We start from the raw sequence: 17,054 nt of genomic DNA on the forward strand, positions 1-17,054 counted from the left end.
AAATACATACCTCAGCAGTGAGAGAGGCCATCATGAGGTATGATGCGTGTTGCATTACAAGTGTAGTTTGATGCACAAAACCTGACTGACTGAGTCAAACATGTTATACATAGCTATTTATAAAAATACAGACTTTAGCAAGTATAGTTATCTTGAAGGTCAAGTCATGTGTATTCCTAACAGCAAAACAGTAGAAGTCTCTGCTGCTAATGTTGGCAGATCCCATAGGTCAGATTCTTGGCAGTGTCACAGTTCCTCCCATTACAAATATAGAAAAGGATTGGTGAGGTGTTTTAAGCTTCTGAGCCTCCCTACTACGAAAATCTGTCAAGCTATCTTTTCTTCAGCTATCTTCAAAGTTTAGAGCAGGCCTGTAGCATTTCACAGGGCTGCTATAAATTGTGAAAGGCTGCAGTGGATCTCAGAGATTGCAGGAGTGGGGAGAGGGTACTGGTATGCAGGCTGCACTGGTGCCACATGGGCTCCCGGACTCTTTCTTATCACAGCTTCTGTTTGCAGTGGGAGAGGTGGCTGCTGGCACTACTAGTTGGACAACACTCCAGAAACTCATAGTATTTTCTGGCCATTGGGCTGTTTTGTGGTGTTAGAGAGGAGGCTGCAAATCTGGATAGATATGTGGTGAGAATAGCCTTTTCTTGCATATAAATGCCCTCTTTGACTTGTTTCAGAGATTATGGGTATAAATAGACATTCAGTTGCAGGAAATTAAGCATTTCCAGGGAATTTGGAACACGAGGAAAATATGGTGAGAAGGTTGGGGAGGTGTGCAGACGTTGGCTCGAAAGCAACAAAATCACCTCAAAGGTGCAGTCTACAGCCAGAAGGCAATGGGGAGCTGCTCCTTTGCTGTTCCTGCCCCCACAGCAGACAGCCTGTCTCCAGATGATGTCATGTGGGCATCAGCTGGAAACATCTGCAGGGGAGAGGTGGGGCAGTGCTTGCAGCCCTGGGAGCTACCTTGGGACTGGATCAGTCCCTGGGCAGCAGCAGTGGCTAACAGTCCCCAGCTACCTGCAAGACGGTGAAAGAACAGGAGGCAAACAGAAGCTGTACTTGCAGCCCCAGGGCAGTGCCCTAGGCTGTCAAGCACTGCCTAGAGTTGCCAATTTAGGGGCAAGACATGGCCTCTGCCCCCTGCCCCCCACACACACACTTGTGGGTTACCCAGCTGTACCCACGGGGGTTGTGGCAGTGGGAGGAGCCATGGCCCCTGTGGGAAGAGGAGCTTTTCCTGAAGTTCCTGTAGGATAGGGGGCAGCTCTGGACTTTGCTGCTCACCCTGCAGCAACCAGGGCTGTTCCCAGGATCCACAGCTAGAGCACTGGCTCTTGCCAGTGTTGTAGCCAAAAGGAGAGGGCTGCTTGCCATAGCTTTCAGGCCATAGGTAAGAGCCTATGCTTTAGCAGCCATGGCAGTGCTCCATGGGACCTTGCCACAATAGAGAATACTGAGTCAAAGGAAACCTTACAGCCAGTAGAACTGGAACTCTGCTGGCCATGAAGATTCCCCACTGAGTAGTCCCACAATCAGAGGATTAGCAGGACAAGGCAGGGGGCAGTGGCACTGGGATGTGGGGAAAGGAGAACAGGGGGTTTAAGATACTGGGGTTTCTAGGAACCCTGTCCTGCCAGTTGAAAATGCACAGGAGTTGCCCTTGATGCTAGATAACTCCTCTCCCTGGAGAATTTTCTGTTTGAATCAGCTAACATTTTGTGACAGAATCATTATATTTTTTTTTACCACAAACCACTTGAATGCCTGTATACCCTCTGTTTGTGGCCCTAAAAGGGTGAATTTCTTGCTAGAAATGTAATGCCCATCTATGACCTATATAATATTGGGCAGACCTCTTGCAATCTGCCACACGTTCCCATAGCAATTCCCATCTCTCAGGACTAGAGGATCCATGCAAAAATAGGGCTCTTTTGAGAAAATCTAGATACACTTCAGAAGTAAAAGGTGAAGTGTATGCTGTGCTCCACTACAAAAAGGACAATTCCTCTGGTGCAGAAAATGAAGGGTTATGCCTTTACTACAGACAATAGCAATAAAACTAAGTAATGGTGCTACTCCACAGCCATGGTGTACTGGGTTTTCAAAAGTATTAGGTGCCTAAAGATGTAGGTAGTCACCTAATGACATTTCAACGCTCCTAAACTGATTAGCTACATAAATTCTAGATTATAATGGGACACCACTTGGTGTTAGGTGCATAATTCATATATAGGGTATTTTTCAAAATCCCACTGGCATATAGGGCACCTAAACACATGCCTAATGACCGCTCCAGTGTGTGTTAATTAGCACACAGAGCAGACTCAATTAATTGAGACTCAATTAATTGAGTCTGCTAGAGTAGGCTAAATGGCACGCTACAACAACCTTGGTGTCTCATGTATTCAGCATCTCAACTCTTCAGAATGGTGACAGGGGGTGGTTTAACACCAATAAATGAGTTTTAGTTAAAACACCCCCACCACCATTTTGAAGTGTGGGACGTTGAATTCGCAAGATGCTGAGGGTGGTTTAATTAGATCAGCTCTAATTAAAGTGTCTCTCCTCTTCTTTCCTGTGCAGCACATCTAAAGATGCCCGTATATCTGAAAATCTGCTCCAGCAAAGCTGATTCTTACTCGCATGCTCTCCTGTCTCTCTTGCAGAGCAAGCCATATCTGGCCCTTCACATTCTTATTTGGCATATTGAATTCATGCTCTTGTTTTAGGCAGACAAGGTTCCTTGGGTGAATTTGATATCTTTTATTAGACCAACCCAAATAGTTGGAGAATAGTTATTAAGCAAGCTTTCGGGTTCAAAACCCCTTCGTCAGGCTAAGGAAGTTTCAGCAGTTGGTGTGTGCTCTTCCTGGATGGAATGAAAAGTAAAGAAGCCAGATGCTGGGCTGGGGAGTCAGTTGCCAGGCAGATTATAATGTATCAACAATCCAATGTCTATGTTTAGTCCATGATCTCTAGTATCCAGGAGGTTGATGAAATGGAGCTCATAGGCTCATCTCTGGGAAGTGTTGTGTAAGTTTCCCTTGAGGATCAGGACTGAGAGATTGGAGAGAGAGTGGCCCTCCTGTGAGAAATGTGCTCCCACCGGTAATTGGGTATTTCTGTCTTTGATAGATTTCCGGTGTGCGTTCATTCTGGTGAGCAGTTGTTGTTTGGTCTCTTCTACATATTTTCCATCAGGGCATTTGGTGCATTGGATGAGGTATATTACATTTCTGGAGGTGCAGCTGTAAGATCCAGGGATGCTGATGGCTCTGTTGTGGGGTGTAGTAATTGTGGGGGTGGTGGAGATGTGTTGGCAGGTTTTGCATTTCTTGTCATGGCACGGTCTGGATCCTTTTGGTGTGTTCTGGGCTTGAGGAAGTTTGCTTCTGGTGATGAGGTTGGCGAGGTTCGGTGCTTGTTTGAAGGCTAGGATGGGTGGCTCTGGGAAGATCTTTTTAAGAATAGGGTCTCTGTCTACTATGGGTTGCAATTTTTTGAGGATTTTCCATACAGGTTCAAGGGAGGGGTGATACGTCATAACCAGCGGTGTGCGATTTGTGGGGGGTTTTCTTCTGTACTGCAGCAGTTCTTCACGTGGTATCCAGGTGGCTCTTTCAAATGTGAAGAGCTGCTATACCCTTAACAGTAGTTACTATGTAACTATTGTAACTATTGTTTCTACACAATCTTATAATACTTCAAGTCAGGTAAATCACCCTTACTTTCATCCTGAATGAATCAGTTTTGTTACATTTGTATTGCTACAGGTTTGTGCGGATGAAACAATTGCACTGTAATAGTTTGTTTCAGTATCCTTTGATATGTATACAATTGTTACATTTGTCTAAACCTTAGTTTATAATTTCCCCAGATACTGGAGCTTTGATTGCTCCTTTTGCTTTCCCTGCTCCACCCTAGGGCACACTGTTGTCTTCATGCCATGCAGAGTTCCCTTCCAAGTTTGGAAGATTGGACCAAAAGTAATCTCATGAGTGTGTCCTTCTAAGCTTGAACAGCCGTTCTCGAGCAGCTTGGGGCTGGGTGATCCTTGCTCTGGCTTTGTCTTTTTCTGGCAGTAATGTCTGCCAGGTGCTGTCTTCAAAGGGAAGCCCCCATTGCTTACCTGCCACATCTTGTTCTTAGGAGTAGATGCAAGAGGTTCCCATTTGATTCAGACTCACTTGGAGGTGCTCCGTACAGATGTCCTTAGGGCTCCGCCTCCCCTACACCACTTCCATGCACCAACCCTATGGTCTCTGGTGTGCAGCTGATGACCTTGGCTCATCCAAGTTCCAGCATGCAGTGTCACCCCGATTGGGTCTTTTGTAGGTACCTGCTAGGTTGGTTGGCCTGTGCAGTGGCTGTGGGCACACTAGTGGATGACCAGTCACTGTCTGTCATGCTTAGCCTGCAAAAGCTTAAAGAATTCAGGGAAATGGTCTTGCTCCCTGTGACTGTTGCCCTGGGTCAGACAGGCCAGCCAGCCTGGCCAAAACACAGTCTTCCACCCTGGAGTCCCTGAGAGGCTTCTCGGTCCTGGCATGGGTAACAACTAAACATAGCCTCTATCCCAGGTCCTGGCAATAATTAAGAAAATAAAAGGCAAAGACAGGAAGGCAGTGGTTTTTCCTTCCACTAGCATGTCCCTGAGATTGGCTGGGCCCTTGGACCCTTGGTTCCATTCTCGTCTCTGGTCCAGGGAGTCACCATCCTGGAAGGCAGAATCCTCTTCTGGACTGTCCCTGGCATGCCCGGGCTGTAACATGGCCGGGAGTGCCAGTTGGGAGCACACAGCTGTAGTGTTGCTACTGCTCCCTGTCATTCCCTCTGCAGCCAGCTTTTGTAGCTGGCTTCCAGTGCTGGCTGATGATGTCATGGCTCCACATGGTCCCAGCCGCACCAATAGTTTACTAATGAAATGCACGGGCGGTACTGCCCACTGCTCCCTGCTTCCTGCTGCTGTGCCTGCACAGGGTAAGTTTTCCTGTGTCATGGTTTTTTCTGATCCATCTCCCCGGGTCTTCGGGCTTCCCTCACCACATTTCTCCCCCCTGGGCAGGAGTCTCCAATCCCTCGGGCTTGTTGCTTTGTTGACAATGAGTTTCAATAAGGACAAGTGCCAAGTCCTGCACTTCGGATGGAACAATCCCATGCACCAGTACAGACTGGGTGCTTCCCAGGTGGGCAGCAGCTCTGCAGAAAAGAATCTAGGGGTTACAGTGAACAATAAGCTGCATATGAGCCAACAGTGTGCACTTGTTTCCAAGAAGGCTAACAGCATACTGGGCTGTATTGTTAGGAGTGTTGCCAGTAGATTAAATGAAGTGATTATTCCCCTCTATTCAGCACTGGTGAGGCCCCACGTGGAGTATCATGTCCAGTTTTGGGTTCCCCACTACAGAAAGGATCTGGACAAATTGGAGAGAGTCCATCAGAGGGCAACAAAAATAGTTTAGGGGGCAGGAGCACATGATTTATGAGGAGAAGCTGAGGAAATTGGGTTATGTAGTCTGCAGAAGAGAAGACTGAGAGGGGATTTAATGGCAGCCTTCAACTACCTGAAGCAGGGTTCAGAAGAGGATGGAGCTAGACTGTTCTCAGATGATGGAACAAGGAGTAACGGTCTCAAGTTGCAGCAAGGGAAGTTTAGGATGGATATTAGGAAGAATTGTCTCACAAGGAGAGTAGTAAAACATTGGAGCAGGTTACCCAGAGAGGTTGTGGAATCACCATCCTTGGAGGTTTATAAGACCTGGCTAGACAAAGGCTTGGCTGGGGTGATCTAGTTGGGGATGGTCCTAGTTTGAGCAGGGGGTTGGACTAGATGACTTCCTGAAGTCCCTTCTACTCTGAAATTTGAGTCTGTGCAATCGGATAAAGTTTGTACTGTTCACGAGCTATACAAAGAAAACATGGCAGTGTATGGCTATAAAATGTGTCTGTCTCAAATTGAAGTATAATGTGGTCTCCAGGGACTAAGTGTTATCTTGGTCCAAAAGATGACTGAATGTCATTGTATGGATACTTTGTGACTATATGTACTTTATTCCAGACACTGAAGAGTTGGTCAGTTATACCAGGACGATCCAGCTTCTAAGTAGTTGGGGGCCACATACCGCACAAGCTGCACCAGCAGTGGCCAAGGGCCCTCTAGGCTGCACAGTGTGTGCATGCAGGTGCTTACTCCCCACCCCTCCTGCATTGTGTGCACATGCAGGCATCCCCAACTGTTGCAACCACACTTGGTTCCCCTACCTCACTTTCAGCTATCCATCTGTAGATTCCTGTAAGGCACCAGGCCACATGGAAGTACAGGATGCTAGTTGCCTCAGCACCAAGGGCTATGTTATGCCATCCCACCGTCTGAGGAGTATGGAGTGAGAGCTGGAGGAAGGTGGGGGAGCCAGAATGGTAAAGGCAGTGGCAGCTGGGTGGGAGACTGGGGGCCACATGATACTACTACTGCTGGGGGCCATGTGATAACTTCACAGGCCACATGCAACCCATGGGCCACTAGTTGGTCAGCCCCCAGTTATAACTGTTCTTTTGTTTTGTTGCTAATTTACTGTAAACATGTGGTTATTTGGGGGTGGGGGGGAGAGGAGGTGGAAACAGGCTTAGCACTTTTAATCAAACATTTTTTTACAAAGATACAGTATAGATAAAGATTGAGTTATTCAGTGTTAAAGAAAAGCCAGTGTTATTCTGCAAGTGTTAAAGGAAAAAATATAACAGAATTATTTCTAATAGCTCATACAGAAAACACAAAAGAAAAGGAATTGTATCTTGAAAAATGCACAGTATCTTGTGTTACTTAAGGCAGCGAGACTTTAAGGTTTACCTTATGTGCCACATACATTGATTAAATACCAAATATATGGTGGCCATTTTTGACCATCATTTACTGTATTGATTTGTCAGCAGTGGAACTGTAATAAAAAGCCATTGATTTACTGTCCTTATTTGCTTATGGGCTTTTTTATTATTAATTTTATGCTTTGTTTCCTATTTTCAGATTATAATTTTTATGCTGCTGTTGTTTTTTTTCTTTTTTAAGACAAGCCTGGTGCTCAGTGAAGTTGGAAAAGAGGAATGTACCATGGAACAAAGGAATGAAATAGTCAGCTGCTTCTTACCATTTCTTACTGAACGACAAGAGCTACGCAAAGAATGGACAGCAAGGTGAGAACCCTACAGAATAGGAAAATATAGCTAGGCCTTGAAAGCACGCGCACGCACACACACCCCTGTCCTTAGGGGCATGTGGGGCCTGGGGCATATCAGCCCTTGCTGGCCGGGGGGTGGTGAGCAGCCAGAGCACAGAGTGGGTGGGGAGAGCGGGATGGCAAGCAGTAGGAGCATGGAGCCAGCAGTGGCTGCCGGGGGGCCTATACAGCACTGTCTACCGGGCCCTCCAAAGCACGGGGCCCACCCCCCCGACCCTGAGACGGCCCTACACACACACACTATTCACAAACTCAAATAAAAACACAAAGAGGAAGTTGACACATTTTTGATATGCAAGTTGTACTGTTTACTAGTCTAGTAATGTTTCTGTCTGAGTTTAATAACCATATGTTTCCATATATGATCTCACAGTATTGCTGCAGTAGCTTATTTAATTGAAACCCTGATAAACAGCATATCCCCTTAAAAGAATGCACCCAACTTAATCATACTTCATTCAAAAGAGGTTTTACCTACTCTTCCAATAAATAATACTTGCTGGGATACCATGCTGATAGGTGCGGTTTAAGAACCTGAAAAAGAATAGACAGTATTATTGTCTGAATTCTACAAGTAGTTGCATTGCTGTTAATGCTTACACATATGCACAATCTAAATATCACCAGTGGGAATTCATATAATAGTGTCAGTGGGAGATAAGACTAGAGTTGAAGGGTAGGAGAATTTCCTGCTCTCCACCTTATTCAAATGGCTTACATTATGTGTTTGACAGTGCTTTGTGTATTTGACTACTGCTTCAGTGTGGTCAATTTCTTCTGTTATTGTGTGCATGGAATTTTTACACAGCAACAAAAAAAGAAAAAAAATGAGAGAGCATAATAAAATAAGGGAAGATACAACTGTCGATTGACAAAAATAGATTAAAAGATTCCAGTATATGTATAGTGGATACATTTTTTTTTTAAACAGGTATTTTTTTAACTGTATACATTTTTAGTTAATAATGAAACTATAACTATGGTCAACTCTAGAGAACATAATTAGTGAAATGCATTTCAGTGACAATGGATAAATAATACTTTCAGCTGCTTATAAGTACTGTGCCTTTTCTAGTCAACTGGCCTATTCACAAAAAAATGAAAATTCACTACAGTAAATTTCCATTGTATGCCGCCATGGTTTGCTTCATGGAATTGCCCTTCACTTTTATGGCTCCTAAATAACTAACTCTTCCTTTAACATTCTCAGATTTATTTAAATGCATGTATACTACTTATACATGTTTTAATAATATTTTGTTCTTGCTTTTTGAGGATCAGTTAAATGTAAAGACCTACTGTAATTGTGGGCCAAATTCTACTCTTGTATATGTACATATGTACTATTAAACTCAATAGGAGTCCTGTCTTTGTATCCAAGGTCTTATTAGCCCAGCATATATATTCTGATGAGATTATGTTGATCAAGGTCATTGTTTATTGGTGTGTTTTATTTCCAGTAGGCTGTGCCAAAAAGAGATTATTGTGTGTATTAATTTGGTATTTTTTATGGCTACAAAAAATTCTGGGCAATTGACTTCTGTTTCAAAAAGTCAGTGGTGCTTATGAAACCTGGCTCTTGATTGGTTTTTCTGTATTTATTTTAACTGTTGTATGACCTCTAGAAACCCCTGGGTTCAAACACTACAATGTAGTAACACTTATTTGAACAAATTAGGAGCCTTGTCTGATAAGATTTATTTTAGTTGGTAGAAAAACGGACGTTCTGATATCAATTAGTTTCAATCTTAGAATGGAAAATACCTCATGAAATGTAATTTGCTAACTAGTACTTTGTACTATTCCTCACATTGTCACTTGACTTTCCAGTTACTTTCCACCTTTCCAAAGAACTTTAAGCAATTTTTGTTTTAAATATTGGATCCAGTATTTAAATATTGGATTTAATATAATTATTATTACTAGTAATAGTAGTAGTAAATAATCTAAGTAATACGGTTGTGTTGTAAATTAAGAAAGCACTAAGGGCTTTTCTTGGAATATATCACTTCAATGGAGAGAAAAAGGGGGCCTTTCTAGAGACAGGCCAGCAATAAACAGTTGTAATGAATGGTATATCTTTTTAGTTTTCATTTGATTTAACAGTAATTTTCCAATATACCAGCAATCATGACAATAGTGACTTGTTTAAAAGGAGTCTGATTACATTGTTTCTGGCCTTTGCATACGACTAAGAGTTTAATCAGAAGCTGGAGCCAGTATTGAAGAAGTATATATAATCTAGTCTCTGGCACAAAAATAAAATCTTTTTGAGGGGGATGCTGGGAAAAAGCTTAAATAGCAGACAAAGTGCAGGCCTCTTTAAAACTAAACACCTGAAAGAAAATTTCAAGAGCGTGGTGTCTTGAAAGCTCAGAAAGAAAGCATCCCTTGAGTATTAAATAACCATAATCCTTTTTTCATTTGATGTTCCCCATCCCAGTGACCTATCTAAGAGTCTCATCCATATGATCTACATAAACAGACTGTTACCATACACCTCACTTTGCCTCATCAAAGCTTCAGCTAGATGTCTGGAATGAAGCATTGACTGTGGTAGCCATCAAGCGTATGGTGGTGAAAGTTATAAAACATCCGCCATGGTAATAGCAAGCTGCCCATGTTTTAGAGAGCAGTCTATTGTGTACTTTGGAATTACATGAGAAAAATGTGCTTGGACAGGAAATAATTAGCACTTGTCAAAGGGCAGGCAATAGGTTACAGTATTTTACTTTCAGCAGGCTATCAGGGGATCAGCTAGATTAGATAATAGAATTTTTTTCCTCTGGAAGTTAAATACAGATGACTCTAATTACCTTACATTGCACATTAGAGAGCACATTATGAACAGTATAACTTCAAGAAATTTAGGTCAACTAAAAGAGAGCAGATGGCAAAAACTTTACTATGCACTTATGTACTCTTAGAGTAATGAAAGCATTTTGTTTTTTCAGCAGGTTCACTTGTGTTTTTGATACCTTTAATGAAAAATATATGGACAGAACTGGACATTCATTTTAAAGTGATTGTGCTTTTATGTAATATGAGTCGTCTGCATAATGATTGGTTGATACTACATTGAATTTCTGTTACAGCACCACAGTTCAAATCACACAGTCCTCCTTTTAGGGTTATGACATATCATTTTAGATGCTAGAAGATGCTATCTAAAAGGGCCTTTCAGGTGCAAATTAATCTAAATTGATTGGTAATACCTCAGGTAGGACTATATGAATAGTCTCTAAGTGTTAACAGAGATGGCCCAGAGTCTCTAAAGCATCACATTTGTTTGTAGTGCATGATAGTGTCTGATGGACAGGTTGTTATAGCTGTTAAAGAACTGCTGGAGCCCTTTGAACTGACCCCTTCTTGACCTCTGCTCACAAAAGGTCAGTCTTCAGTTTATAAAGTAGAAGGAACCTCAGCATCTACTGTAATGAATAGAAGCTAAATAGAACAGCTGTGGAGTTTGAACGGACTGGGCAAACTGTTGTAGGCTTTTTAGGGTCACCATATGATAATGAAAATTATTACCAAATTATATGGAAGCTTAACAGCAATAGTGGGGAAGGAGAGGGTGGAGCCTAATGCATTGGGTTTGATAAATGAAGTGTGAAGTTACCCATCTGGCTCTAGACAGCTTTCTTTTTTTCTACAAAAGGGAAACATTTTAAAATAACCATGGTACATCTAGAATCAATGACCCATACAGAGAGCAGGAATAGATCAAGATTTAGTGGTGACCATGGAAGAAATTATCATATGAAGTGAGATGGGGGTGGAGGGTGGGGCGGAGGGTACAGTTCAGTATTTGCACCTGATTTATTTTTCAGGAAACTCTTAAGATTTTATTTAAATAATGATGTTTTCTTGCTGATAAATGTTTCTTTTTAACATGGTGGCAAGATGTGCAAGAGGTACACAGAGTGAAAAATAATGCTAGTTTGGGTGAAAAAGTGCTAGCATTTTAAAAGTGACCATTATACCTTTCCTGTCCAAAAATGCACCAAAATATGTATTACAGTTTAATAAAACTGGTGATTTTCATTCTTAATAATATCTTTATCATCCCTCTAATGTTTTCTGACAGGTATGTTTGTTGTACTGCTATTGCTTTGCTTAATTTAGCTATCCTTTTACTATATTTTGTGAATGAATACATTTGTTAACACACTACCCTGTCATGAAGAAAATCAGTTTGATTTCTAAAAGGCAACACCAGTTAATGACATCAAAATAACAAATTAGTTGTAAGTGTGAGGGGGTGAGGCTATTGCTATTAAAAACAAAAGCCAAAATGAAGTATGTTCACTATAATACTACTTTGTATGAAATGTTGGTTGTATGAATCAAATTCTGATCTCCACTCCACTCCACTGAGATCTGCAATGACCCCTTTACCTTTAGAGGAGTTAAGATTTTAGAAGAACAAAGGGTTTGTAGATGATATAATGAAGTTAAAGTTTGACTAGAAAAAGTTAAAAGTGTTTATAATGTTAACAATTATTTGGTTTGTCAAAATAATGCTCAATCAAATCCTGAAGTCCTAACTTTGGTTTTACTAAGCACTTAGTGACCATTCTGGCTTAATGAAAAGAATAATGATTGAAAGGAAATAATGCAAAGGTAAACAAAGAATTAGAATTATTTTAGTTTATGCAACAAAAAGAGCAGGAGAATGTTAAATGATTAAATCTTGTAAGAATCAATACCTTAAATCCAAGTTCCTTGGCTCACTGAAATAATACAATGGGAAAATCCATTTTATGAGATCGTTAATACAACTAATAATGCTTGTGAGATCAAATCACTTTATAATTTTATATCTTTTCATGTCTTATTTTATATAAGACAAAAGTCTTACTCATCTTTATGGCAAACTCCATCATATAAGTTTTTTTTATTTGAGCACAATCTTTCTTCAAATAGCAACACTAGTTCTTTAGCTTCTAATATCATCTGACTCCTCCAATTTGTCACTGTCAAACCTCTTTAAAAAGCCTTTTGATTCTGAAACTACAGTTCTTAATCTCTTTAACATTCTGTATATTAGAAAAGTACTTGAGAAAGAAACCTGCTGTCATTTCTATCAGTTTAGCCTTGTACCTGCTCTTCCTGCTATCCGACTAGTCTCTAAGTAAAACTCCTACTTCCCTGTTACAATTCTTCATGTTTATTTAAAGCCGTGGACCACTGTATTCTGTAGCTAGGCATATGTCTTTGGTTCCTTCCTGACAGTTTCAAGTCTTCTTTCCAAAATCTCACTCGTGTGCCAGATTCTTCTGTTGTAGAGGGCTTTACAGGATACATTTTCAGGCTTTGGCTTCCTTCTTTATGCATTGTCCCACCTAGTCTTTTATTTCTACTTTTAATATATAATACTTTTAGTGTCAACTGTGTATATATTTTTGACTTCATATAATTCATCCCTTTTCTTGTCCTGTCCATGTGATTTCACTGTCCCATTTTCACCTAACGTTGGAAGATTATTCAGGTTAAATTACTAGTTTCCCTTATATTAAACTTCCTCTTTCCCACCTTTTCCTATTGCCCTTACTCCTCTGTTAAACATTACACACTTTGAGAAAGATGAGTTAACAGTAACACAAGCAACCCATTGAATCCCCCACATTACTAGTAGGCAAGATAGGCAAAAATAACCAAAACAACATAGAACATAGAGATTCTTGCTTGACCAATCTTATTTCATTTTATGACCAGGTGACTTATCACCTGGACAAGGGGGAAGAGATCGACATTGTATATCTTGACTTTAAAAAAGCCTTCGATCTGGTATCCCACGATCACCTCTTGGCTAAACTAGCTAACTGCGGCCTTGCCCTCATCACAATCCGCTGGCTGGGGAATTGGCTTCACGGTAGGACCCAGAGGGTGGTGGTCAATGGGAGCAAATAGTCTTGGTGCGCTGTGACCAGTGAGGTCCCTCAGGCCTCTGTCCTAGGGTCTATACTATTTGACATCTTCATCAATGATGTGGACATTGGTGTCAGAAGTGGACTGGCCAAGTTTGCCGATGACACCAAACTCTGGGGTAAAGCGTCCACACCTGAAGACAGGAGGGTGATCCAGGCAGATCTTGACAAGCTCATGAAATGGGCGAACGAGAACCTGATGGTGTTCAACACCAAAAAATGCAAGGTTCTCCACCTCGGGTGGAAAAACCTGCAGCATGCTTATAGGCTCGGTAGTGCTACGCTGGTTAGCACTACAGATGAAAGAGACTTGGGGGTCATGGTTGACCACAAGACGAACATGAGCCTTCAGTGTGATGCTGCAGCTAGTAAAGCAAGCAAAATGCTGGCTTGTATCCATAGACGCTTCTCAAGCAAATCCCGGGACGTCATTTTCCCCTTGTACTCAGCTTTGGTGAGGCCACAGCTGGAGTACTGCATCCAGTTTTGGGCTCCGCAATTCAAAAAGAATGTGGAGAAGCTTGAGAGGGTGCAGAGGAGAGCCACGCACATGATCAGAGGTCAGGAAAACAGACCTTATGATGAGAGGCTGAGAGCCATGGGGTTTTCAGCCTGGAAAAGCGCAGGCTCAGGGGTGATCTGGCGGCCACCTATAAGTTTATCAGGGGTGCTCATCAGGATCTGGGGGAATGTCTCTTCACCAGAGCGCCCCAAGGGATGACAAGATTGGATGGTTACAAACTCCACTGCAACCAATTCAGGCTGGACATAAGAAAGAACTTCTTCACTTTCCGAGCCCTCAAGGTTTGGAATAGACTGCTGCCAGAGGCGGTTCAAGCACCCACTTTGAATGCCTTCAAGACATATTTGGATGCTTATCTTGCTGGGATCCTATGATCCCTGCTGACTTCCTGCCCCGGGGGCAGGGGGCTGGACTCAATGATCCTCCGGGGTTCCTTCGAGCCCAAATTTCTATGAAATCTATTCCTGATAGCATCAATCAGCAAAAAATAGAAGATAGTCATAATGTCCCTTTTGGACCCTGGGAGAATTGGGAACTGGGTATATTATGTTTTTTTCTAAAAGAAATCTGAATCCCATTTGAGTCTATCTGTCTCCAAGGATACACTTAATGAAACAGGTCCCCTGCTCCCATGAGAGCAATAGTCTCATTTTGAAGGAGGCAATGACAGAGATACTATTTGAGAGCTACATGTTAGGTTTACCTCATTGCTAAAAGTCCTGCCTCTAAGCTATGCAATTACTTACATCCGGAATACTTGCATTATAAGAAATACATACACTTGAAGGTCTTTAGGAAACCTTTTCTTCTCTGTTTCTGCAGTGTCTAGCAGAGTTGGGTTGTAGTTTATGACCAGGGTTCCTGTGTGCTAGTCATCTAAACAAGAAATAACAACGACATTAATATGAAGTTGATACTTCAAAAACGTACATGCTAAATCAGGAATTAGTAAGGTCTGATTTTTTTTTTTTTTTTTTTTTTAGTGCTTTATGACTTTTGAAGAAAATCTTTATGGTTTTTCTTTTTTTCATGCTTTTTTTTTAATATTGGAATTTCATGTCTTGTCTACCTTGGAAAACATTCTGGAAGATTAAGGGAACTAGTAGTTCTTCTGTTAGCTCAAGTCTTAGGGATCTCTGTGCTGTGGATCTAAAGATCCAAACCATCTTAGAGAGGAAGGTTAGGTTGTACCCAGGCCCGAGCCTTGCAAAGCTGTGCCTTAATTCTGTCTACTGTCATCAATTCTGTGTCTGCTCTTGGACAAGTCACTTGGGGCAAGATGTTTCAGGGATATATAGCCTTAAAAATGGGAGTTTCAGAAACACCTATATGCCTAACTCCTGCTAGAATTTTTAAATACCCAGTGGCCTCTCTCAACCTCAACTCTTCCTCTGCAAAATGACAACAGTAATTCTATAGCTTGGAGTAGTGTTGTGAAGTTTAAAAACATTAACTAATCTTAAATTTTCAGACATTATAGCAGTGGGCGCTGTTTTAATAGTTAATATCACAAATGTCAGACATAACACCTTAAACTCTTTGTCTTGTCATTTTGTTAATGGCTGGTTAACTAACATGCAAATAAAAAGGTTGTTTTATTTTGGAATTCAGTATGTATGTTTTTTTAAGGAGGGGGCTCCACTTTGCCTCTATACCATCCCTGATAGGCTTGTCCATCATGTAGACTTCATCTGTTACTGACTGTGTCTGCAGACAGGTGCAGTTGGTGTGATGCTGTACATAAGTAACAAACTGAGACAAGGACAAAAATAACATCAACTATTATGGAAATCTGAGTTAATGAATCTCCCAGCAAAGAAGGGAAGAACCAACATTTAGATTGTTAAAAGAAATTAACAATCCCCCATTATGTAGCAAAAAGCAATGTTTGTGGAAAAAGTTTTCTGTGTACCACATCTTTAAATGTGAATCCATTTTACACTGTGAATGTTGATGCTGCTAGTGCTCCATCAGGAAGAGTATTTGAAGAAGATTGGGAGTCCAAATTTGCAGCTTTCCGATGAGTATACAGTGGAGTTTCAGGTCTCCTGCTACTATTACACTTGAAGGTCAGCTGCCCTGACTTACCTTTGACCTCTCCGCAGTTGCTTATTGCCAGACTTTTTTGCTGGCTAGTAACCCTTTTTCTTCCTGCCTCTGTCTTTTACCTGTTTCTTTCTTTCAAAAGTCTTTGAAATGGTGAATAGGTACAAGTACTCTGAAGTTCAGTGGAAAGACTGCTTGATTTAAATACTGCTGTTTAGCAGCTATTGCTGCTTTCTTTGTAACTGTCTTGACCTTTTATCTTTGAGAAAACCTTGAGAAAATGTTTTAAATTTTTTTAATGTTTTTTATTTTTTTACAGAAACGTTTGTATTCATGCTAGTGATGCAATAACAGCAGTGAAAACTCTAGGTGCAAAAAGAATGGGATTCTTTAAAAAAACTATTTAAAGGACTTAAACATATATAGCATATACAATAAACATATATAATGCATATATTGCATTATAGGTGCATATTTTAAAACTCTGTCAAAGCACTTAAACTTCCATTTCTGTCCTTTTTTGTGTGGTATGAGCTTCTTCATTACAGCACTGTAGAGCCCACTTCATCATCTTATTTCATCCTAGAGCCACAAAATAAACAATATAGACAGCCATAATACCCAACACTTTGACAACTCTTACATAAAAAATATTTGGTACTTTTTTACTTCTTTGTTTCCACGCCTACTTTTGTACATATCTGCCAGGTTTTAAGAGGTCAGTCCAATGTCTTGACCAATGATATGGATTTAGCCACCATAATGCTGATATTAAAAATTCGAATCCAAAAGCAGTCTTGGTGATTCAGGTCCCAAGTTTTTGGCTAATAGATGTTCTGTAGAAATAGCTTCAGTTTCAGACAGGTCATTTACATATTTTATAATGTAAAGCAACTAAAATTGCTATAAAAATCAGTATAATTCGTTATTATTATTAGAGTGTGATATGAATTCACTAGGGTTGTGCAACGCTTTGGTAGTCGATTCAATTCAGAGGAGATTCGGCCCGATTCAGAGGCTGAATCTCCGAATCCAAATCAAATCAAATCAAATCAGGAGACCCATTAAAAGGTCTGAATTGAATTGAAAGCATCCAAATTGATTTGGAAGGATTTGGAGATTTGGAAGGCAAGCTTGCAGGAAACAGAAACTGAGGAGGGGGTGGGGAAGAGGGGAGGAAAGACTGCTCCGATACTGACATCTGTAGCTGGCCAGTGACTGTGATCTTTCCCCAAGTTCCCTTTCAATCACAGCACTCTGGGGGAGGGATGTAGAAACAACATATAAGGCTGTGTGTGAAGTGAT

The 17,054-nt window shown here is 41.2% G+C and overlaps 1 protein-coding gene across 10 annotated transcripts in view; it reads left to right on the forward strand.

Annotated features, from left to right (window-relative positions):
- Nucleotides 1-17,054, forward strand: part of FTO (FTO, alpha-ketoglutarate dependent dioxygenase) — a 432,416-nt gene that overhangs the window by 215,462 nt on the left and 199,900 nt on the right. For 8 of the 10 annotated variants that reach the window (XR_003094760.1, XM_025207543.1, XM_025207542.1 and 5 more), the window contains exon 8: nucleotides 7,079-7,203. Coding sequence is in view for 9 of the 10 variants with exons in the window: in XM_025207543.1 (XP_025063328.1) it covers nucleotides 7,079-7,203 (125 nt within the window). In the remaining variant the exon portion in view is untranslated. Of the gene's footprint in view, nucleotides 1-7,078; nucleotides 7,204-9,690; nucleotides 10,153-10,201; nucleotides 10,969-17,054 lie in introns of those variants that run through there. The other 2 variants (XM_025207545.1, XM_025207544.1) reach the window with 2 other exon arrangements.

The sequence above is a fragment of the Alligator sinensis genome, unplaced genomic scaffold (genome assembly GCF_000455745.1).
Source record: "Alligator sinensis unplaced genomic scaffold, ASM45574v1 scaffold173_5, whole genome shotgun sequence".
Taxonomy (NCBI): domain Eukaryota; kingdom Metazoa; phylum Chordata; order Crocodylia; family Alligatoridae; genus Alligator; species Alligator sinensis.